Source organism: Bactrocera neohumeralis, chromosome 3 (genome assembly GCF_024586455.1).
Source record: "Bactrocera neohumeralis isolate Rockhampton chromosome 3, APGP_CSIRO_Bneo_wtdbg2-racon-allhic-juicebox.fasta_v2, whole genome shotgun sequence".
Lineage (NCBI taxonomy): Eukaryota > Metazoa > Arthropoda > Insecta > Diptera > Tephritidae > Bactrocera > Bactrocera neohumeralis.
The window spans coordinates 24,262,541-24,285,830 of NC_065920.1; the positions used below are offsets into that span (position 1 = coordinate 24,262,541).

At 34.3% G+C, this 23,290-nt stretch overlaps 2 protein-coding genes and 1 long non-coding RNA gene across 3 annotated transcripts; 1 reads left to right on the plus strand and 2 right to left on the minus strand.

The window, feature by feature from the left end:
• Positions 1–1,095: 1,095 nt before the first annotated feature.
• On the minus strand, positions 1,096–3,094 carry LOC126753930 (kelch-like protein 28). The gene is made up of 6 exons (XM_050465708.1): positions 2,946–3,094; positions 2,626–2,881; positions 2,215–2,542; positions 1,566–1,773; positions 1,411–1,512; positions 1,096–1,354 (listed from the first exon to the last, which is right to left on the minus strand). The coding sequence occupies exons 3-6, from the start codon at positions 2,313–2,315 to the stop codon at positions 1,145–1,147; spliced, it is 621 nt and encodes a 206-aa protein (XP_050321665.1). The 5' UTR covers positions 2,316–2,542; positions 2,626–2,881; positions 2,946–3,094; the 3' UTR covers positions 1,096–1,144.
• Positions 3,095–6,094: 3,000 nt separating this feature from the next.
• On the plus strand, positions 6,095–13,813 carry LOC126752372 (kelch-like protein 17). The gene is made up of 8 exons (XM_050463116.1): positions 6,095–6,263; positions 10,114–10,284; positions 10,356–10,713; positions 10,778–11,137; positions 11,211–11,512; positions 13,122–13,326; positions 13,385–13,486; positions 13,543–13,813. Exons 2-8 carry the CDS (start codon positions 10,133–10,135, stop codon positions 13,747–13,749), a joined length of 1,686 nt encoding a protein of 561 aa, XP_050319073.1. The 5' UTR covers positions 6,095–6,263; positions 10,114–10,132; the 3' UTR covers positions 13,750–13,813.
• Positions 13,814–18,661: 4,848 nt separating this feature from the next.
• Positions 18,662–20,583, minus strand: LOC126752374 (uncharacterized). The gene is made up of 4 exons (XR_007665990.1): positions 20,086–20,583; positions 19,646–19,896; positions 19,144–19,280; positions 18,662–19,081 (listed from the first exon to the last, which is right to left on the minus strand). It is a non-coding gene; the product is annotated as an uncharacterized LOC126752374 (long non-coding RNA).
• Between the last annotated feature and the right edge of the window lie 2,707 nt (positions 20,584–23,290).

Consider the following 23,290-nt stretch of genomic DNA (forward strand, 5'->3'; position numbering starts at 1 on the left):
GGGCAACTTTTTCGAGCATTTCGGCCGGAATAGTCCGAATTTCTTCGGAAATGTTGTCTTCCAAAGCTGGAATAGTTGCTGGCTTATTTCTGTAGACCTTAGACTTGACGTAGCCCCACAAAAAATAGTCTAAAGGCGTTAAATCGCATGATCTTGGTGGCCAACTTACGGGTCCATTTCTTGAGATGAATTGTTCTCCGAAGTTTTCCCTCAAAATGGCCATAGAATCGCGAGCTGTGTGGCATGTAGCGCCATCTTGTTGAAACCACATGAGTCAACATTTAAATGAAATTATCTTCAAAAAGTAAATGTCATGAACCAATCTAACGTTTCAAATAAAGAACCGATGAGATTTTGCAAATTTTATGCGTTTTTTTAAAAAAAAAGTTATCAAGCTCTTAAAAAATCACCCGATACTTTCAACGGGTATTATCTCCTGAAATAGTCAGTTATATCTCCAAAGGATACACATAAATATATATTTAGATTAATTAGGTGTTTTTACTTGTCCTTCATAACTCTAAAACCAAAATCAAAAGAATATTGACGCGGGAATTAAGTTAAATCAGAGGCCACCATGGCATATACGCAACCATGGCGTATACGCAACAGTGTATATATTTTAGGGTAAAATCGTGTCACAATATAAACGAATATGTAACATATAGATATGTATGTATGCCGTTTTAAAACATTATTTACCGTTAACTCAGACATTATTAAAAAGCTGAATTTCGCTGAAAAACAACTGTAAATAAAGTCAATGACTGCATCACATCATGAATTAGGACTATTTGCATTTCGACAACAATAGTAAGAAAAAATCGATAAATAATCTCAGCATATAACAATACAAAAATGTGTAATAAATTTAAAATCTTCACATATATTTGATATACTCGTTTCAAACGATGGTGGAAAGATTTAAAATTTCGAGCTTTCCTCACTGGCCTTTCGCCAAACAAACCAGAAACCACTGACATTATACTTTTTCGTGGTTCTGTAAACATCAAGGATGCAAGAGAATGTTAAATAAAACCTACAAGAGTTTGCCACTCCTTTCGAAAAGAGAAAATACACATATTTATTGCTTTTCTTATAAAAAAATGTATGTATTTAAAAAAATATGTATAACATTATTTATTCATTTCAACGACAGTAAGGCTACAGGCACAACACAACGGAAATATCCGTACACATTGGGTAATGAACACTTTTTTACCCAACGGTCATTAGCCTCGTCATAGACTGACACACTTGACCAGTCGTCAGACTTAGGGCGGCCGATAAACCATAGCTTATTGTCCAACGACATGCCTGCAATACGAGCCCAGTCAGCATTCAAACAACAAATCTGCGCAAAATATTCAGTTTGAAACCAAACGATTGGCAATAATCAACTATATTTACCTTAGACCAGATGTTTCGCTGAGGATCATAACGTTCAACACTTTGTCTACTCTTAGCAGAATACGTGTCTAAAACATAAATATGACCCTTATGTGCTCTTACCTGTAATGTAAAATCTAGAAATATGTCAATCATTATATTTTAATCTAACTTACAAAAGGAATATCACGACATTCATTCATATCCGCGCAAGAAGTCCAAGTATTCGAATCCGGATTGTAGCATTCGACGGATCTTATAGAGGATTGAAAGCCCCTAAGTCCGCCCATTACGTAAATTTTACCATTCAAAATCTCTGCATTGGCATCGAATCGTCCAATAATCAAACTCTTCACGACCTCCCAACCTTGGGACGGCGTATATCTGGAAATCAACAAAAAAAAAACATTAACATTCTAAATATGATATCTAAATTGATATGAAAAGCATTGCGTTTGTTAGCTTAATGAGTGTCAACTAAGAAGTTATCTGATTTAAAAACTTGAAGTTTTCTGAAGAAGTCGCTGGAAATGTCAGATGGTGTGGGCGTACTTAAAGCCAGAGGCAATTATTTGACAAGGCAACGCTAAAACGTTTCTATATTTCACTTTATAAATTTTTTGGAGTTGAAATCGTAGGAGCAAGTGCCTTGACTCAATATCCTCTTTCCTAAATATATAAGTACTTTGTTTTGTACACCATCCAACTGACTCTAAAACAACTTATCTAAAATCCTTTCACCATTAAAGTTAAAGTTAACCTGAAATTGTTGAAGCTCACAATCGCCATCGTTAGGTAATTCGTCACAGATTTATACATATTTACCTTTCCACTGACGACAAAACCTTGCTATCCCCAAAACCACCAATCGCGTAGATTTTACCATCTAATTCGACAACACACTGTCCATACCTTACTTGCTTCATGGCGGGCAAATTATGCCATGTCTTATTCGTATATTCCAGCTCCGGCTCCGGATGATGATGGTGGAGACTTATACTGTGTTTATAGTCAATTCACGGTCATAACCGCCAATAAAATATATATTGTCATCCTTTAAAATCGTATTATAATGTGTGTGATTGATTTCTAAACTCGCACATTCTTGCCACTTATCCTCAGCTTTGCTATATTGCAGCACCTTGTGGTTCATCTAATCCAAAAATATTTTTAATTTTATATATATTTGGAATTTAAGATTATATTTTTTGAATATAAGCCGCAGTGTGCGCTTACCTCTGATTGGCAAACCACCAGGAATGTTTTCTCACAAGTAGCACGTGGCTTTGTGAACCGCATATTTATCTTGGGTAAGCCGGAGGCAAGCTATTAAAAGTGGCAGAGACTCTTGACGTACAGAAACATCGTAATTGAACCAGCGTTTTATGGCAACGTAGGCGTCTTCCTCACGAGTTATATTCAAATTGTCAGATTCCAGAATACGTTGCAATTTTTCTACATCAAAACTCAGAAACTCATCGCGTCGACTGATCTAGCATTATTCGAAACAAAATGTCGATTACACAATAACCGCTCTTGTGAGTTATTATACTCACCTCCATGAAGTTCTCTATTTCGTATTTTATTAAGCGGTTGTGCTCACTGGATTTGCTGTGAAGAGAAGGTCTTTTCGCAATCGTGGCCATTGTTACTTAATGAATTATTCTTCCTTTTGTAATAAAAAACACAAACAATATGGAATAAAATGTTTTAAAAAATCAAATTCAACTCGACTTTTGCAGATATACTATTTTATAATTGCATGCGTGTTTGTATGTATATAAAATTTGTTAAACAAACGGCAGAAATAATAGGTTAAAGTCACGATGAATTCGGGGGTTTACCAATATACACAATATTGGAAATATGACACACTGAGCGCTGCAATTTCAAGTGCTCTCAACCGTTGACTCATACTTTCCATCGGAATGGATGAGGTCTCAGCACCGAATGCATATTATGAATGCGCAAAAGTGGTATTCTTTGTTGTTCTAATTACTTTCCAAAACTACGCAGTTATTCAAAACGTTGGTATACTTCCCGTTATATGACAATAAAGTATAGAAACAATATTCAGAATGAATAATACTTATGCTTTTCGACATTTTAACATTTATATACATACATATATGGATTTTCTGCAAATACATACGGATACAGAGAAATGTAGAAATGTAAGCACACTCGGCACAGCACAAATTAAAGTCAACTGAACTATTGAATCGCTTAGCTAGTCACGCAATACTCCAGCTAAAACATGTTTCTACATCCGACAACCTTCGCCAATATCTGGTATACATATTCGCAAGATAGTAATTTTTCTGCTGAATACAGTGGTTATCTGCCACCTATACACCATCGAATCTCTCCGCATCAGCAAGAAGCTTAGAGTGCAATTACTTTCACGAGTCTGCATTACAAAATGCTAAAGGCAAAACACTAGGCATTGATAGGGTATCCTACCCGATGCTTTCAAACTTACCTACAGTTGCTAAAGAAAGACTACTCTGCCTGTATAATATAATTTTCCACAAAGGATTCTATCCACAAAACTGGCGGATAGCCACCATTATCCCAATTATTAAACCAAATAAACCATCGAGCCTAACTACTTCTTACAGACCAATCTCCTTGCTATCCTGCTTAAGTAAAATTTTCGAAAAAATCATTGCTAGGCGACTTTCATGGTTTGCTACAAAAAATAATTTTATAAATCACAACCAAACGGCTTTCCAACATCAGCACAGTACAATTCTGCCTCCCTCGCTGCAGCCAGCAACACATTTCCTCCAACTGCTGGTTGTTTTCGGCATTTTATCTGTAAAATAAAATAAAAAAGTATAAAATAAATGCAAATTTATTTAATAAAAGTTAAAATATACTCACATCTTCCAAATTATGTGCTGTTTTGCTTTCGCTATTCTTCGAACTAATGGCCGTTACAAATGGAGACAAAAAAATGAAAAATGTCTCCATTCGAATATTAATTTGGCGGGATTTCAATCTGGCCATCGCTCGTTTCCAATTGCTAAACGTCAAAACCTCCTGAACTCGATGAACTGTCAAAGTTTAGGTGGTTTTGACGTTTAGCAATTGCAGTTAAAGATCTCTTTATCTCTGGCCTTACAGTGTAACAGAGCGAACAAAAATATTCAGCAGAGATAAAGAGATGTCTAACTCCTCTCTCACTGGAAGTGAGAGAACAATTGCTAAACGAGCGATGGCCAGATTGAAATCTTACCAAAAAAAATGTAAACGGAGAGATTTGATGCATCGTTCAAGACCACTTATAAAAAATGTAAAACAATGAAAATTAAATAAATTTGTGAAATTTAAAGATATTTGATGAAACGTTTTGTAATTTAAAGCATCATAGTTTTATTTTCAATGGAAAATGATTAAAAATATTTAATGATTGAGAGCTAACAAGCTTAAATCCAATTATTGGGCATTGAAAGGACAAAAGTCAGTTGTTATAATATTCTTTAAAAAGATTTAAATAGTTTCTCCATATAATAAATAACCACTATATAGTAGTTTTTATTCGTACTAAATGTTGGATGTTGGGTTGATAAATGCCCAAAAATTATTATTTTGTCCAATCTGGTCATAATGGAAAATGTTATAAAAAACGCTAATTTTGAGGCGCTCTCACACTGGAATAAGTTTAACATCCCTTTATTAATGCGTAAGACTATAGCGCAAAACCAAATATGCCCTGCGAGAAATATCTTATGATTCTAAATGCCTTTGTTGCCATGCAATGCCTCTTATGTTCCAAGTCTTTTAAAGATAATAGGGAATATATCAATAAAAGACATTTTGTTAATTTTCATTATATTTTAATTTTAAATCCAATTTCTCAGTGGGCTACTTTTTTTTCGTGCTCACCAACACAGTGACAGATCTTCTCATGCCGACCACTGCCCTACAGCAAAGCAATAATAAATACAAAAAGCCCCTTTGCACTAGCCCCTAGATCAGTGATGCCCAAACGCACACTACCAAACTGTGTGCTTGTGTTGGAGTATGAGAGAGCTTGCTGCTACACCCCAAAAAAAAAAAATACAAAACTTTAGTATTAATTAATATAAAAAAAATTTGAAAGTGTTTCGAGCCTTTCGTTGAGCATAACGAACGCTTGAGTTTTCCCCCAATGAATCGTTAATGAATTGCTCATAAAACGGTTTTTTTAGTTGGCATATAAATAATTATCTAGAACTGCCCGTTACCGATTCATAAATAGAATGGTTTCCGCTATAATGCCTTTTAACATAGTACTCCCTATTTCGTTTAGTTATGTGTTTACGAACTAAACACTCAGCATTACCGAAAAAGTTTTCGGAAAACAAAAACTTGTTTTACCACTCAATATTAAACATCTGATCCAAACGTGAGCAATCGTGTCCGCCAGTGAAAAAACGCATCTCATTCACCCAGCCCTTCTCCGGCAGATGTCATCAAAAAATTCCGAAAAAATGTGTTTATACACTCCACGATATACATACATACATATGTACCTCATGATGTGTGAAAAAGGTTCTATTTTGAAATTAAAATTTCTATGAAAAAAAAAATGGCAAAAAAAAAGGCCAGATTACCCTACCTTTAAAAAACGAGGAGCCGAAGTGATTCAAGAGAGCAACGGCGTGACGATCGGTGGTGTAGAAAACTGATTTAGCTTCATTACAGTGTAAGCCGCAAAAGTAGTAAGTTCAGTTCTTCTTAACTAGTGTTGCGGCAAGTGTACTTATATACTTAATATATGTATGTTCATAAATATTTAAAAAATATAGTATAATATACCTAAGTGTTGAAATATCGGAAAGCAGTTGTATTTGGTTATTGTTGCTGCACATTATTGCAATAACGGGGTAAGCATCAAAATTATTTACGCGTTTCTAGTGAAGTGTAACAGAAACAAGAAAAAACGTTAACTTCGGTTGAACCGAAGCTAAATACCCTTCACAGGTGCATTTCTGTTAGTAACTATGTGTTCAGTTTGTATGGAAGCTATATGCTATAGTAATCCGTTCTGAACAAGTTTTTTAGAGATTACATTGTTGCCTTAAAAAATAACACATACCAAATTTCGAGAATATATCTTGTCAAATGTGAAAGTTTTCCATACAAGCACTTGATTCCGATCGTTCAGTTTATATGGCAGCTATATGTTATAGTGGTCCGATATCGGCCGTTCCGACAAATGAGCAGCTTCTTTAAGAGAAAATGACGTTTGCACAATTTCAAAACGATATCTTAAAAATTGAGAGACTAGTTTGTATATATATAGACAGACGGAGAGACAGACAGACGGACATGGCTAAATCGACTCATATATATACTTTATAGGGTCTCCGACGATTCCTTCTGGGTGTTACAAACTTCGTGACAAACTTAATATACCCTGTTCAGGGTATAAAAAAGGCTTCTCATTAGCTGCTTAAATTCTGTACCGAAATATCAAGCTGTTGCGCTGGTCGGACGTAAAATTACAGTCAGCATTTCAGATTACACAACAACAACAAATTTTCAATGTTTATTTTATTGTTAGCGAAACTTTAGCCGGCGAAGCGTTGTTTATTGTTCTTTTCAATTTGATGATAGTGCAATTAAGCGAATAAAACTGTCAAGCCACCTATCTAGTGCTGCCATATTTTGTGAATTGAGTTTTAAGAAGAAAAAAATTAAATACGTACATATATGTATGTGTTTACTTGTGTCTAATAAAAATAAGGCAACTGTTTAGTTTAGGACCCCCAAAGAAGGAATTCACTTTGTCGTTTGACGCCAATATTGCAAATCTGAGAGCGAAAAATTAATTTTTCATTAGTTTATGTTCAATGGCTCACAGCCCAAGTGATGAAATCATATAAAAAGTACTAAGGAAAGTATTACCTGAAAACCAAATTCGTTTTCCAAAAACTATAAATATAGAATATCACTGAACAGCGGCAGATAAACCATTTAATTTATGCTTAAAAAATTCAGATTTTGTAGTTATTTTATTAAATCAACAACAAAAGCAAATTTCAGTTCATTTCAATAGCGAAAATGATGCGGTAACGAAAACAAAAATACAATACATTAAAGGACAATTTAAATTTTAGGTTGATCAATAGCTTATGGTATACCCCTTAGTATCTATGTATTAGTGCTTTCATACGTTTAGGCTTGTATTCCAGCGGTTTCTTTGTGTCGCTAGGAGCAATTTTGTTTCATTCTGCTTATAAGGCGGTTTTCAAGCGACTTTATTTCGAATTACGTATTTTCGAATCTCTCAATCCAAAACTACTGACCACAGATTCTCAATTGCATTTCACTCTGGAGACAGTGCTGGTGTTTGTACTATGTGCGCACAGTTCCAAATAAGCCAACTTTGTACCACTCTGCACTTAAGTTTAGGATTATTATCTTCGTAGTACCGAAAGTTGACGGCGATATTTAATTTCGCGCAAATTTCGTTTCAAAATGTCCAGAAACACTCTCTTGTTCATAAAACTATCGATAAATTCCGAATTTCCGACTCCAGAATTCGACATGCATCCTCACACCATTATACGCCCCCTCTGTAATGTTTACGCTGCTATGTAGAGTTTGCGGTTGCAGCTCAGAGTTTTTCTCAAGACACAGATTCTTTCCATAAGATCTAAACAGCTCGAATTTACTCTCATCTATAAAAATTACGGAATTCCAGAAGCTTTCACTTTTATGTAAATATTCGTTTGCGACCTTCAACCTTGCATTTCGACTTTTAGCATTGATGCGTGTTCTATATCGGGCTGTTCGACCATTGAAACCAACTTTCCTGAACACTCTTCATATGGCTTCCGGGGATAAATCTTTTCCCCAAGCATTTTTTCTACTTCGTTGCTTAAAACTGGACTGAAATGACGATTTTCGTGTAGTTCCGTACAATCTAACGGAAATCACTTTCGTTAAATATGTTGTTAAGACCCAATTTCTTGATTTCTTTTTATTCGACTGTGAACTTATATTTATTTAGGTATACGAATATGTTTTTACTTAAGCTTTTGTAAAGAATAAATAATTTTAGCGTTGTTGTTTTAATTCTACAAGCTTTAACATAAATTAGTAAAAAAATTTATTTCTCAATAAAAACATGAATTTTTACTAATCTCTTTCTCAATTCGTTGCTGCATCTTTTTAGTTGTGAGACACTGTATACATACGTATGTATGTATGTATGTATATTTAACACATTTTTCTCTCAAATTCCGCAGAATTTAGTTCACTTAGCTGTAATAACACTGTACACTTTGAAACATATCCGGATTTATAGTGCGTTTTATAAGAAATAATAGAGTATTTTGAAAAGTACCTCGCACACTCATACTTCACAGGCTACATTCGGCCGCGCTTCAAAAAAAATAACCCAGGCTGGGGTGTTCATACGGATAATCCTTTCGCAGTCCTTTCGGCACGCAAAAGAACAGTTCGGTGTTGGATCGACAAAGATTATTCTCTTTTTTATACTCTCGCCACAAAGTTGCTAAGGAGAGTATTATAGTTTTGTTCACATAACGGTTGTTTGTAAGTCCTAAAAATAAAAGAGTCAGATAGAGGGTTATATATACCAAAGTGATCAGGGAGACGAGTAGAGTTGAAATCCGGATGTCTGTCTGTCCGTCCGTCCGTCTGTCCGTGCAAGCTTTAACTTGAGTAAAAATTGAGATATCATGATGAAACTTGGTACACGTATTCCTTGGTTTCATAAGAAGGTTAAGTTCGAAGATGGGCAAAATCGGCCCACTGCCATGCCCACAAAAGCCATAAATAAAGATATTAAAGTGAAATTTGGCACAAACGATCGCATTGGGGAGGGGCATATTTGGACGTATTTTTTTGGAAAAGTGGGCGTGGCCCCGCCCCTACTAAGTTTTTTGTACATATCTCGGAAACTACTATAGCTATGTCAACCAAATTCTATAGAGTCGTTTCCTTCAGGCATTTCCATATACAGTTCGAAAATGGAAGAAAGCGGATAATTACCACGCCCACCTCCCATACAAAGGTTATGTTGAAAATCACTAAAAGTGCGTTAACCGACTAACAAAAAACGTCAGAAACACTAAATTTTACGGAAAAAATGGCAGAAGGAAGCTGCACCCAGGTTTTTTTTTTAAATTGAAAATGGGCGTGGCGTCGCCCACTTATGGACCAAAAACCATATCTCAGGAACTACTAATCTAATTAATTTTACAGCAAAATAAAAAAATATGTAAATGACGGATAATGAAATATCGAAAATCACTTTTTCGCGCGAGAGTATAAAATGTTCAGTGACACCCAAACTTAGCCCTTCCTTACTTGTGTTTTGAAAGTATTTCCATGTGAAAAACTAAAAAAAGTGATTTTGGGTGTAGATTGGAAAATGAGCTACTTCAAGTATGGTATTTCTGCAGAGGTCTCATTTAAAGCGTAACTAATTGCAAGAGCGAGAGATCTTAAGCATATTAAGACATCTTTTTGTTTAGTTTCCACTCGTACAGGTTCTGGAACGTTAATTAGTATTGCGGTTAGCTTATTGTCAGGCACTGAGTTTAACGCGCCACCAAAGTTGCTAAGGTAAGGTCACAGTCACTGACCGGACGCAGATATAGTGCACACCAGACAACTTGAAAACAAACTGCCAGTGCATTTAACCACTTATTTGAAATATTTTATTAAATATAATATATGTAATTTTTCTTATTATAAAAGGAAAGTTCAGTAACTAATAATGGCCACGAGTTGTGCTCAAACACTTGCTCTACAGAGTAATTCCAGTAAGCAGAACCGCTTCATGGAGAAATTAATGGCGAAAATATTTTGCTTCTACGACGAGCAGTCTCTAATCGATGTGACATTTAAAGTTTCAAACCCAACGGCTGTGTAAGTATTACTTTGTCCTTAGCTTACATAAAATGATTTAGATCAATATTTATAATTTTTGGACTGCACAGTGTACCCGCGCATCGTTTGATACTCGCAGCAGCGAGTCCCTACTTCGAGAACCTTTTCAATGACGAGCAAGGCAATAATCCCGACATCGAGATAAATGATATCGATAGCGATATTTTTGAGCGTCTAATAACCTTTTGTTACAACGGAGAGGCCCTCATTACAGTTAACAATGTCGTTGCCATGCTAAAGGCGGCAATCATTTTGCAATTGGATGATGCTATAAATAGTTGTGTTGACTACCTCATAACACATATCAATGAATTTACATTGCAGGCTGCTTACACGCTCGAGCGAGAAACACAGTGTGAACGACTTAAGCAAAAACTCATCGAATATGAAATAAAGAACTTCATGGAGGTGAGTATAATGCCTCGCAATATCGGTACTTGTGTCATCGACATTTTGTTTCTAATAATACTAGATCAGCCGACGCGTTGAGTTTCTGAGTTTTGATGTAGAAAAATTGCAACGTATTCTCGAATCTGACAATCTGAATATAACTCGTGAGGAAGATGCCTACGATGCCATAAAACGCTGGTTCAATTACGATGTTCCTGCACGTCAAGAATCACTGCCACTTTTAATGTCTTGTCTCCGGCTTACCCAATTCGATGCGGACTTTCTGTGGACACACATACAGCCGTTACCTGGCTGTGAGCTGCTGGCCCACCAGGCGATATCGTGGATCAGAGAGCCTGCAGCACGAACAAAGATAAATATGCGATTCACAGAATCACGTGATACTTGTGAGAAAACTTTCCTGGTGGTTCGCCAATCAGAGGTAAGCGCACACTACAGCTAATATTCAAAAACTATAATCATAAATTATTTCACCCTTAATATTTTTGGATTAGATGAATCACAATCTGCTGCAATACAACAAAGCTGAGGACAAGTGGCAAGAATATGCGAGTTTAGAAATCGATTACACGGATTATGAAACGAGTTTAAAGGATGATAATTTAATATTTATCGGCGGTTGTAAAAGTGGTGTCACAACCTATATCGTCCGCAGCTGGAATATACGAAATAAGACATGGCAAAATTTGCCCCCCATGAAGCAAGAAAGACGCGGACACCTTGTGGTCGAATTAGATGGTAAAATCTACGCGATTGGGGGTTTAGCGGGTGACAATGTTCTGTCGTCGGTGGAAAGGTAAATATGAATAAATCTGTAACGAATTACCTAACGATAGCAATTGTGAGATTTAACAATTTCACGAACGAACGAATTTGTACGAAATAAATTACAGTCAAACTTGGATAAGTGAGAACTGGATTAGTGAGAAAACTCTATAAGTAAGAGTAATAGCTAGGACCCGTCATTTTAAGCTTCCAAAACCTCTATTAGTGAGAAACAAAAACCTCTGTAAGTGAGAGTCGTTTTTGCCTCATAGACCTCCGTAAGTGAGACTGCTACTTATCTATACCTCTATAAGCGACAGTCGAGCTTTATTTATTTATGAATATTATATGTTTATGAGAAACTACATATAGCTACAATAAAAATACATACATACATACATAGATCAAATTTAACATCTGCTATTTTATAACCCATTCTTAATTTCGTGGAACTTCTTATCATTGTTTTTGTATTGTTTTCTTGTCAATAGATTTGTATGTTGTTAGTTTATCGCACTTGGGTTAGTGTGAAACCTCTATAAGCGAGAATAAGATTGTGCTCCCTTGAACTCTCGCTTATACAGGTTTGACTGTACTTATATATTTAGGAAAGAGGGTACTGATTCAAGGCACTTGGTCCTAAGACTCCAAAAATTTTATGAAGTGAAATCTAGAAACGCTTTAGTGTTGCCTCTTCAAATAATTGCCTCTGGCTTGAAATATACCCACACCATCGGACATTTCCAGCGACTTCTTTAGAATACTTCAAGTTTTTAAGGAGGCAGCCTGCTTTAGAAGCTTCAAAAAATCGAAATTTTTTATTTTGCTTAAATCTCTTTATAAATAATCTAAGAATATGTCCCCAAAGTTTTAGATGGGAATTCGAAATATTTTCGGAGCTAGAAGGGAAATAGTGACCGAGCCTCTAGCAGATATATGAGCGATTGGGCAGAAAGCGAAAACTTTGACGCGCGATTCTCGGTTGTTCATTTTTACGATTTTGCTTAATTGGCGGGCAGGCTAGAAAAAAGTAAACGTCCTATCGAAACGAATCAAAATGCGTTGTATTTTGAATTAAATTCTCTTCTAGGTGAACCTGAAATACCTTAAGAAATTTAACATTAATCCGGCTTTTAAACGATTTAAAGTAGATTTTTTTGTTTTAAATGCATTTCTTTGTTATTCTGCCAAAAATTGTTGAACTTTTCACTTTTTGTTGAATTTTCTTGGTTCACCTAGGAATTACACTATTGAAATTTAAAAATTTCTTTTTTTTTTTTTTTTTGTTTAAGATGAAAATTGCGACCTGCATCTTGCCCGCCACACAGAAATTGCACACTCGAGGCGCTTCCGTAAATTTCTTCAAACATGAAGAATATCTAATGTATAATAATAAAAAAATTTGAGAAGACTCTTCGAATATATAAGAATAAATCCTAAAAGTTTCATTTCAATCAGAAATTTCTTCCCTTTCCAAAAAATGCTTGAAAATATAGATTTTTTGAAGCCACTAATGCAGGCTCCCCCCTTAAATCAGAAAATTTCTTAGTTGGCCCTCATTCACGCACGAAATGCAATGCTTTTCTTATCAATTTAGATGTCATATTTAGAACTCATGTTTTTTTTTTGTTGATTTCCAGATATACGCCATCCGTTGGTTGGGAGTCCGTCAGCAGATTGATTGTTGGAAGATTCTGTGGATGTGCAGTGACTTTAAATGGTAAAGTTTATATACTAGGCGGTAGCAATAATAATGGAAATTTGAAACTCGTCGAATGCTACAATCCGGATTCGAATACTTGGACTTCTTGCGCGGATATGACAGAATGTCGTTTTTTTCCTAATGTAAGTTAGATTAAAAAAATAATGATTGATAAGTATATTGATATATTTTACATTACAGGTAAGAGCACATAAGGGTCATATATATGTTTCAGACAAGTTTTCTGCTAACCGTAGCCAAAGTGTTGAACGTTATGATCCTCAGCGAAACAGCTGGTCTAAGGTAAATTAAGTTGTTTTTTGCCAATTGTTTGGTTTCAAACTGATTATTTTCCGCAGATTTGTTGTTTGGATGCTGAATGGGCTCGTATTACAGGCTTGCCGTTAGACAATAAGCTATGGTTTTTTGGTCCCCCTAAATCTGATGACATATCAAGTGTATCAGTCTATGACGAGGACAATGACCGTTGGGTAAAAAAGTGTTCAATACCCAATGTAAACAGATATACTTGTGTTGTGCCTGTAGCCTTACTGTCGTTGAAATGAATAAATAATATTCTTATATATTTCTTTCTAAAATAAATTTTCTTTTAAGAAATACAATGAATAAGTGTGATTTTCTCTTTTCGAAAGGAGCGGCAAACTCTTGTGGGTTTTATTTAACATTCTCTTGAATCCTTGATGTTTACAGAACCACAAAAAAGCATGCTTTCAATGGTTTCTGGTTTGTTTGGCGAAAGGGCAGCGAGGAAGACCCGAAGGGCATTTCTTCTCATTTCCACGATCGTTTGAAACGAGTTTATAAAATATGTGTGAAAAATTTAAATTAATCGCATAATTTTTGTATGTATATCGATTTTTGCCGACAATTGTTGACAGATTACCCTAATACACGATGTGATGCAGTCATTGAACTCATTTAAAATTGGTTTTCAGCGGCATTCAACTTTTTAATAAGGCCTGAGTTAATGGTAAATAATGTTTTAAAACGGCATACATATCTATATGTTACATACTCATTTATATAGTGACACGAGTTTACCCTAAAAAATATACTCTGTTCAAGTTGTTGCGTATACGCCATGGTGACCTCTGATTTAACTTAACTCCCGCGTCAATATTCTTTTGATTTTGGTTTTTCAAGTAGAATTGCAAAGAACAAACAACAATAAATAATACATTTTATATTTATCCTCTGGATATATAACTGACTAGCTCAGGAGCTGTGCAGATACCCATTTAAGGTATTACAGACTTTCTGAGAATTCCTGCAGGTGGTAAATAGTTGATAGTTAAGTTAATAGATTTTAAATAGCATAATTAGAATAATCTTATTTAGACCTAAATGCACTGCTTTGTTTTCAATTTGCTGCCGTTTTGAAGGTAATTTCAAAATGCCACTCATAGAAACCAACGTCACCATTGAGGCACATTTCTCACAAGCAACATCTTCGCCATAGACAGGAGAATGCAGTACGCTCTGGGTGCCAGGTGCTAGGACTATAAGGTGGATGCATAAGAATCTCGTAACCCAGCTCTTGGAGCTTATAGCGCATGATTACCAATGTCTGTGATCTGGCGTTTTTCCGATGCAGCAGAAGTCAAATTGATACCATACAAATCAAATTTTCTAAGATAAATAATATTAACAAAATTTTAGTAAAAATTAACCAAACCTTTTGTGTACAACTATCACTACACTCAGTGCCAGTATGTTTTCGGTCTTAAAACTTTAAGTCCATTATTGAGATCATAAAAATGTGTTGGTGGCCCATCTAACTGTTTAAATTGTATTAAGCTATATATGTTGCTGGAATTTAAAATTAAATACGATTGATAATTTTGTGAAAAACTTATATAACGAAATTTTTAACAAAGATTTTTACAGTATTATCTTTGATTAAAAAATCGATTACTTCATAAATATTTATATCGTCATTTTGAGAGACTGTGACTATACGACCAATATGAAATGTAATGCATTGAAAAATTATTTCAGTTAAATATTGTTTTTTATAAATTCAAAACCCATGAAGTTATATGAATCTAAATGACCATAAATATTTTAAAGGTTCTAATATTTATTTTTATTGTAGATGGATAATGCACCAGATTGTGATATTTTGGTTTTAAGTATTCTTTAAATAGACTTTGGTATGTATCGTTATGCTTTTTAATTAACAATTTGAGGTTACATAAAGATGTATCATTGTAATTTGGTAAAAGTAATTGATCAATTAAAGTTACAAACCACATAAGAGAAACTTATAAACTAAATCATTAGAATCTACTAAATCGCCATTAATGAGAAATATTAAATGAAAAAATGTTTTCATTTGCTTTGCGTTCACTTTGAATGAGTCGTTAATTATGATATATGATGTTTTTGAATAGATGGGCTTATGTTTCCACCTTCAGTGTCACCGTACTGAAACATTTGCTTTCTATTATTGAAAGTATCTAAAGAAAACACTTTTTTCTTGTACACGAAATGATATAAAATGTTAGAAAGATTGTATTTACATACGCCAAGAAATACATCATGCGATATTTACATACAGAAATCACATGCGATATTAACCGTAACATGGAAGCTTGGCAAGCAATTAAAAATTTAAATATTTTTAATCCTAGTGTGTATTGGATCATGAAGTAAAACATCGCAATTTTAGTTATTTTTAATCCGTAAAAAACTAGGAACCCCGACAGAATCAGACCGTGTCTGTTTTTTTTTATCTCTTTTGCATATTCTAAAAAAAAATGACGTAACATATCCCAATGCAGTGTTAAGCCCTAGATTATCACCTAAAATGTGAGCTAACTTGAAAAAGTCATGACAACTCAAACCATCTACATTGATTTCAAGACCGTCAGTTTCAAGTTTTTTCAAATATTAATTACTGGTGTGAGTGAAACATTAATTCCATAGTCACGAACATCGCTGGTTTTAACAAATCCTGCAACAAATATGCTTGCTAGTCTACTTATTTGAAAATGTGGGATACTTGGAAAACTGCAATATATTCCACAAATTTTCTGATGACCAGATTTTGATCCTAAAGGGTAATTTATTTCAAAATCGTCAAGGTACAGTAAATATGGTTTAATTACACAGTTTTCTGTATGTTCTGAATTTCGCCAGATGAGAATAACAATTGTATTCTGAAAAGTGTGCCATGGTTACGAGGGTTGTCTTTAACACACTTTCAATTTCGAAAATACTTTTTATTTTGCTCAGATTTTGCTAATGCTAAAAAAGCATTATTGTTTAATACAACTTCTGAAAGATCTGCACTAATGATGTGCATCTGTGGATTTTATATAGATTTAGTTCCTCTAATTGTTTAATGAGCTTATATTCAGAGCTAACTTCAGAAAATGGTTGAGAAAGTGTTTGGCTTATTTCATCGAGTGAACATTTGTGTTCACTAAAGTAAGGTAAGGCTTTTAAACAATTAAACATTGGTGTCATAAAACATTATGTAACATAACTCTGTATATCAAGAACGTCTTTCCTAGAAAATTCTGAATTCGAATGCAATTGAAGAAGAAATGAAATTGTAGATTCTTTAAATTATGAAGAAAATGCGGATAATATTTGGTGTTCTGACGAAGATTTTTTTGTCGAATCTGGCAAAATAGGTGAATTGTGTAAAAATTCTTCTCTCTGTTTCGACGATATTTGATCAGTACTTTTATTTCTAGTATGCTTTGTTAGATGACGCTGAAATCTATATATGTTCTTGATAATTTGATTACATCTCTCTTCCTTACGAATAAATTCATAAATTGTTGGGAAGCCGTGATCTGATTTAAAATGTCTCATGAGGTCATTTGTGTTCGATAAGTTTTTGTACAAATGAAGCAAAGTAGTAGGGGCACTTTTCGTAAAAAGTAGACAGGTGTAGGTATGTAAGTAAAACTTATTATACTAGTTTGCTTAAAAGGTTTGCCACGGATGAAGAGTCTGCCGATTTTAGTTAAAAAAAATGCTCTAAAAATGTCCATACTTGTTTGCTTCTTTGTGAGTATTCAGTATTAAAAACAGACGATAATTTTATAATAATATCAACGCACTTCATGTAGAAGCAGCACTTCCATTTAATGCCTTCGCTAAAAATATAAAATTCGTAAATATGTGTAATGGCCGTTCCAACGGCGATAATTCTAGGTTGACATTTTACTTTTCTTTCAGCAAAACGATTCATTATTTCCATAACTTTAGGCTGAATATCATTTGGTGCTGCAACGATAGTGACAAAGTCATTTTGAACATTGACATATGTAGGTTTATCGATTTTTTTAAGACATGTAGGCGGTAGCAAAGCATAAACGGAAGAATTGTAGCAATGCAATATTTAGTATCTATAAAGCTATTTATATAATAAAAATTTAATTAATAACATTAAGAAAACTTTTTAAACATATACTTCAAACAGCGAAAGATGTCAGTTGCAAACAGACTTAAACAACCTAGTTTCTTGGTGTGATAGAAATGACATGCCATTGAACCTTAAAAAATGTAAAACGATGTGCTTTTCACGTAGAGCTGTAGACCCTACCTCATACGCAATACAAAACTTTAGGTTGGAGCAAGTATGCAGTTTTGTTGATCTGGGAGTAACTATGGACCCCAAACTCAATTTTAATCTTCACGTATCTTCCACGGTTTTTAAAGCTAAAGGCGCTCTAAGTTTTGTTAAACGTTGGTCTAAAGAATTTAGAGATCCGCTTACCACAAAAATTCTTTTTACATCTCTGGTGAGGCCTATATTGGAGTATGCTTCAGTGGTTTGGAACCCTAGTTACCAAGTCCATTCGGATAAGTTAGAGTCCGTTCAAAAACATTTTTTACTTTTTGCCTTAAATCATTTGCATTGGGATTCCAGTTGAAATCTTCCCCCTTACATTAACCGTTTAAAACTTATAAATCTCCCGACACTCGCTAGTCGTAGGGAGATGCTTGGTATAATATTTCTTGTAAAACTCATGAATGGGTCAGTCTGTAGCCCATCTCTCTTATCTGATATTAATTTTAACGTTCCCGCTCGCCCTACCAGGCAGTTTAGACCCTTACTTTTAAAATTTTCTAGAACAAATTTTGAGTTAAACGAACCATTCCGCCGTATATGTCATGATTTCAATTTTCATTCCAGCACATTTGATCTAACAGACTCACTCTTTACCATTAAAAAAATTATTTTATCTACTCTTAAAAAGTAACATTTAAAAATTATAAACTTTAATCTAATTCTTAATTTCGGCTGTTGAAATTTTTGTTTCTGTAGCAGCTTAAGATCGCAACGCTTAAAACTCTCTTGCCTTTTGTGACTCGGCTAATTCCGCTCGTTCGCGGATTGCGCCCCTCGCGTCGGTTGGGCGGGAGGAGGGTAATCGTTGGCTATTATTAAAGCCAAATACTTACCATTTCTTTGTTGTATAAATGTTTTAAGTACAATTCTCTGGAAGGACGATTCTTTATTTCTTTTTCAAAAATATCCAATATTTTTCTTATAGAGATATTCCAATTTTAAGATTAAAAAGTTCACTTTGCCTGGGTATAAGCTTACAAAATCAATTTCTAATATGAATGAAGGAAAATTATATTTCGCAGAGCTTGAAAGTTCAACTAAAATGAAGAGAACGAAATACTCAATATAAAATGTATTGTAATATACATATATCGTAAGTAAAGTAAGTACGAGATTACATCCACTGTAGTCGTTATACCGTGGCCACTCCCAAAAAATGCCATTTAAGGAAGCGATTTCCCTAATTTCCGTAACTCTCGCCTGCGATGTCGGTTTCCAATACATTATTATTTGTTCCCATGGACTGCAGTTGTGATGTAGCCAACACTTTCTTTTGCAATATTCATCTTAATATTTTCCAAGTTAATTAAGTACATATGTATATGATTTTAAAAATTGGCTAAAATACCAGATGAAATTGATGAAATGGTCTCCTACTCTCCTAAAACAAGTTTTGATGTGAGCTTTAGTTACGTTTGTCTAGCGTGAAAATAATTTGCCTGAAGGATTGTTTCTTGTCATATATTCGCGGTATATATATGTTTCCTAAATATTGAAATATTAATATGAGAAAAAGTTTCTTATATCGTTTTGACAAAATATAGTGATTATTACATTTTTAAACCTCTCTCTAATCACAAGTTTTGTTATTATCTTTCACTTATATAACATAGAAGTAGAACAGAGTTCATTCTATATTTCTAACTAACTATTTCAATTTTGAAACTTTGAAAAAAATAATTAAAATATTAAAACTTTTGTTCAAAGTTCCAAGCTTCAACTTACATAGATGGCTTTTGTAAAGGAATGAACTGCATTCCAATTATAGAGTAATAAAAATTAATAGTGAAGAGTAAAACCTATGAGGATGCTTATAATTATAAAAAGCATTATAAATTTACTATATTTACCGCTTTTTCTTTCGGGAAAACTTCGCTGATAGCTTTAGCCCATTTTTGATTTTCGGAGTATGTCATTTTCACAGCATTAGCAGCATAACTGTTCACAATGCAATGAGTTAGTGTACTTTGTTTTCTTGCGTCCAAATAATCATGTTTTTCGCTGTACGCTAACACCATCTGCCCTAGGTCAATAATAGGTCAATAAGTATATTTTTGTGTATTAAACGACAGATGGCAACTGTGCAGAGGGTGTAGATGCTCTGGAAACAATCAAATTTGATGAAATTTTCTCCAGCCAATCTATAACTCGAATGTTATTCGACAACGTCTCGCTGTCAGCGAGCAATGGCATATCCAGCCATTACGTGAAAATAATACAACGCATAACACAGAATTGTTTATGTTACTTATATCAAAATAATATATTTCTAATATGAGTATTCACTTACCACAATTATTCGCCATTCTCTGAGCCTTGCATTGAATTTTATCATTTCACCGAAGAACTTATTTTCAAATCTATTGAAGAGCGTAAACTCATCTTCAATTTCCATTTTTTTAATATTTGGAATGTGATGAATTAATGCATTTTTAATAGAGTGCACACATCGTCACATAATTCCCACTTTTTAAATAAAGATTATGTTTCTGAAAGAACCCTATCCATATTTGTCTGATCCATATTTATTGTTTTTAAACTACCAAAAATCGATCAGATAATAAAAACAAATAATTTTCACTTTCACCCACACTCGCTGCTCGTTGAATTGAAACTAGAACTATACGAATTAAAAACAAATTAGCAGCTTCTAATTTTCTGCTCGAAGAGGCGTAAAATACCGCTATAATTGGCGCCTATTGAAATATTGAATTCAATTCTAATTGCATATGGACGGGAGAGAAAAGAAGAAAACGACACATTCGCCTGTACCATGAAGTCTGTTCAAGTCCCTCGCCTAAAGTAAGTACATCAATATGAAAGTTACAAAAAAATGTTTTAGCAAAGAGATGTTTTTGAAAAATAATATATTAAGAAGTCTTATTATTTTATTATATAGTTTTAAAAATCTGATTATAAGTTATTTCTTATTAATATTTGTAAGAGATATCTTATAAATGTAAAGATAATTATCTTTTTTCCCCCTTTTTACTCAAATTTTTACAGAAATATTAAGAAAAATGATAAGAATTTCATAAATGAACATACATAAATCTGTTTGAGAAAAGAAGAAATAATTATGAATTATATTAAAAAGAATTTCTGAGGTAAACCAAATGGAATTCTTTATATATATTTTTTTTTCATTTCTTACGTCCACGTCTCAGCCTAAAACCTGTTAATGAAAACAATCTTATCAATTTTATGTGTTTTTCGCTCTGTATGAATTTAACCCCGCAGTGGGGCTCTTATTCAGTCCAGTGATCGTACTCAAGAGTGAGTTGCAAGATGAACGATTTATCGAGAAATCCCTCACAATACTATATATTTATGTAGCTTCATATTAGGTGTGTTTTATTTGATTATCATAAGCTAATTGGCCCTATTCCCGTTATCGTAGTCGCTGTCGTTTTAATTGTGGTTTCCAAGTTGTAGTCGCTGTTATCGTCGTTTTGTTCCTAAATTCGTAGTCTTGATGTATGTCGTAACGCCAAAGAAAAACAAGAAAAAACGTTAACTTCGGCTGCACCGAAGCTAATATACCCTTCACAGCTGCATTTCTTTTAGTAACTATGTGTTCAGTTTGTATGGAAGCTATATGCTATAGTAATCCGTTCTGAACAAGTTTTTTAGAGATTACATTGTTGCCTTAGAAAATAATCTGTACCAAATTTCATGAATATACTTTGTCAAATAAAAAAGTTTTCCATACAATAACTTTATTTTGATCGTTCAGTTTGTACGGCAGCTATATGTTATAGTGGTCCGATATGAGCAGTTCCGACAAATGAGCAGCTTCTTGAAGAGAAAATGACGTTTGCAAAATTTCAAAAGGATATCTGAAAAACTGAGGGACTAGTTCGTATATATACAGGCAGACGGACGGACGGACGGACGGACAGATAAATAGACGGACATGGTTAAATCGACTCAGTTCAACATACTGATCATTTATATATATACTTTATAGGGTCTCCGACGCTTCTTTCTGGGTGTTACAAACATCGTGACAAACTTAATATACCCTGTTCAGCGTAGAACAAGCGTAATTAAAACTAAGAAAGTAAGGTAAAGCCCAATAGAGCGAAACTGAAACGCACGTTCTTATTGGTTGTTTTGCTGAAATTTTTTTTTCCGTTTTAGCAAATTAAGTATAATAAGACAATAATAGAATTTCGAACTGTTTCATGTTGGAGAAGTTTTCATATTCTCATCAAATAATCGCGCTCGCTTCCTCTCGCTCTCAATTACTACAAAGACAATGCACTACTGTTATTCTGTCGTGCACTTGCAACTCGCAAAAGTAGCCTCCACATTAGCTTAAAGAATATTTTCTCTCTCGCAGCACTTCGACACTATTTTCCTTTTACTCATAACCCATCTAAGTAGGTATAGCGATGCATGGAATTCTTATCGGAAATCAAAGCACTTGCGGTACTTTTAATTTCCTCGTGTAAAAAATGAGAGCCGATATTTAATTCCCTGCCATCACGTAAGTTCTTCCGATATCTACCGCTCATTTAATGCCAAGGTTGCTGTATTGGGCAACAAAATACGCATATTTTGTTCTGACTCATTTAGGCGATCGTTCAAGATGTTCCATACTGCCTCACTTCTAAATCGTTCGCAATATACTTAGGCTAGCAAAGGAAATCCTTAAAATCTATGGAAAGACCACGTTCCGATGCTCCCGAAATGGCTTTAACTGGCAAACTTTTCATTATTGGATATAAAAGTGACGTCCAGTACCTCAATTCTGTTGTATGCTACGATCCAATTACAAACATTTGAACTTCATACGCGAATGTGCATAAGGCTCGTGATCTGTTTAGTGTAAGTGCAATCAATAAAATTTCACACACATATCAATATTATTATATAGATTTTAGATAAACATTCACCACGGGCGCGCTTATATTGCGGATGTGAAAAAGCTGATTATATTACGAACGACGAATAGATAAATGGACAGAAGTTAGATGGGAGAATATAGATCCTCTCAGCAAGATCTTTTACAATTTGTTTTTTTGTTCGTAGATTTGTGTTTTACAGTCGGGTGCAGGGTGCGTCGACTGCATTTATAATATAATAGTAAATATATATGTGGAATCAGCTTTGAGGCATTGGGGAAGTGTGACGCTGACGAAAATGTTGAGTGGATCGAAAAGACGCGCTTGCCAAGAGAAGACAGTTATTTAAGTTTTGTTGCGCTGACGGCTTTACTTGAATGAATAATACTGTTGCAATAGTTATTATTGTTAAAACTTGCGATCGACATCCAAAAAATATATATCTTTATACTAGTGCAAGTATTCAGTCTTTTAGGAAACTGAACTTCACATACGCAGACAGCAGAATATTGTCAATTTGACTTACCCCGAGCGTTTTGGTAATGTTAAATGATCTTTATGATCTTACTGATCTTTACTACGGATATTAGTCTGGCTACTCTGAGAGCAGAACTATTTAACCCTGTTCTGGCAACACACTTTAAA

Bases quoted from the DNA above. Each gene is read 5' to 3' on its own strand.
- LOC126753930 (XM_050465708.1), bottom strand. From the start codon at position 2,315: ATGAAGCAAGTAAGGTATGGACAGTGTGTTGTCGAATTAGATGGTAAA. The intron at 1,774-2,214 runs GTAAATATGTAT...GTTGATTTCCAG, and splicing joins GTTTTGTCGTCAGTGGAAAG to ATATACGCCGTCCCAAGGTT. The intron at 1,355-1,410 runs GTAAATATAGTT...TATTTTGCGCAG, and splicing joins AGCGAAACATCTGGTCTAAG to ATTTGTTGTTTGAATGCTGA.
- LOC126752372 (XM_050463116.1), top strand. From the start codon at position 10,133: ATGGCCACGAGTTGTGCTCAAACACTTGCTCTACAGAGTAATTCCAGT. The intron at 11,138-11,210 runs GTAAGCGCACAC...TTTTTGGATTAG, and splicing joins TGGTGGTTCGCCAATCAGAG to ATGAATCACAATCTGCTGCA. The intron at 11,513-13,121 runs GTAAATATGAAT...GTTGATTTCCAG, and splicing joins GTTCTGTCGTCGGTGGAAAG to ATATACGCCATCCGTTGGTT.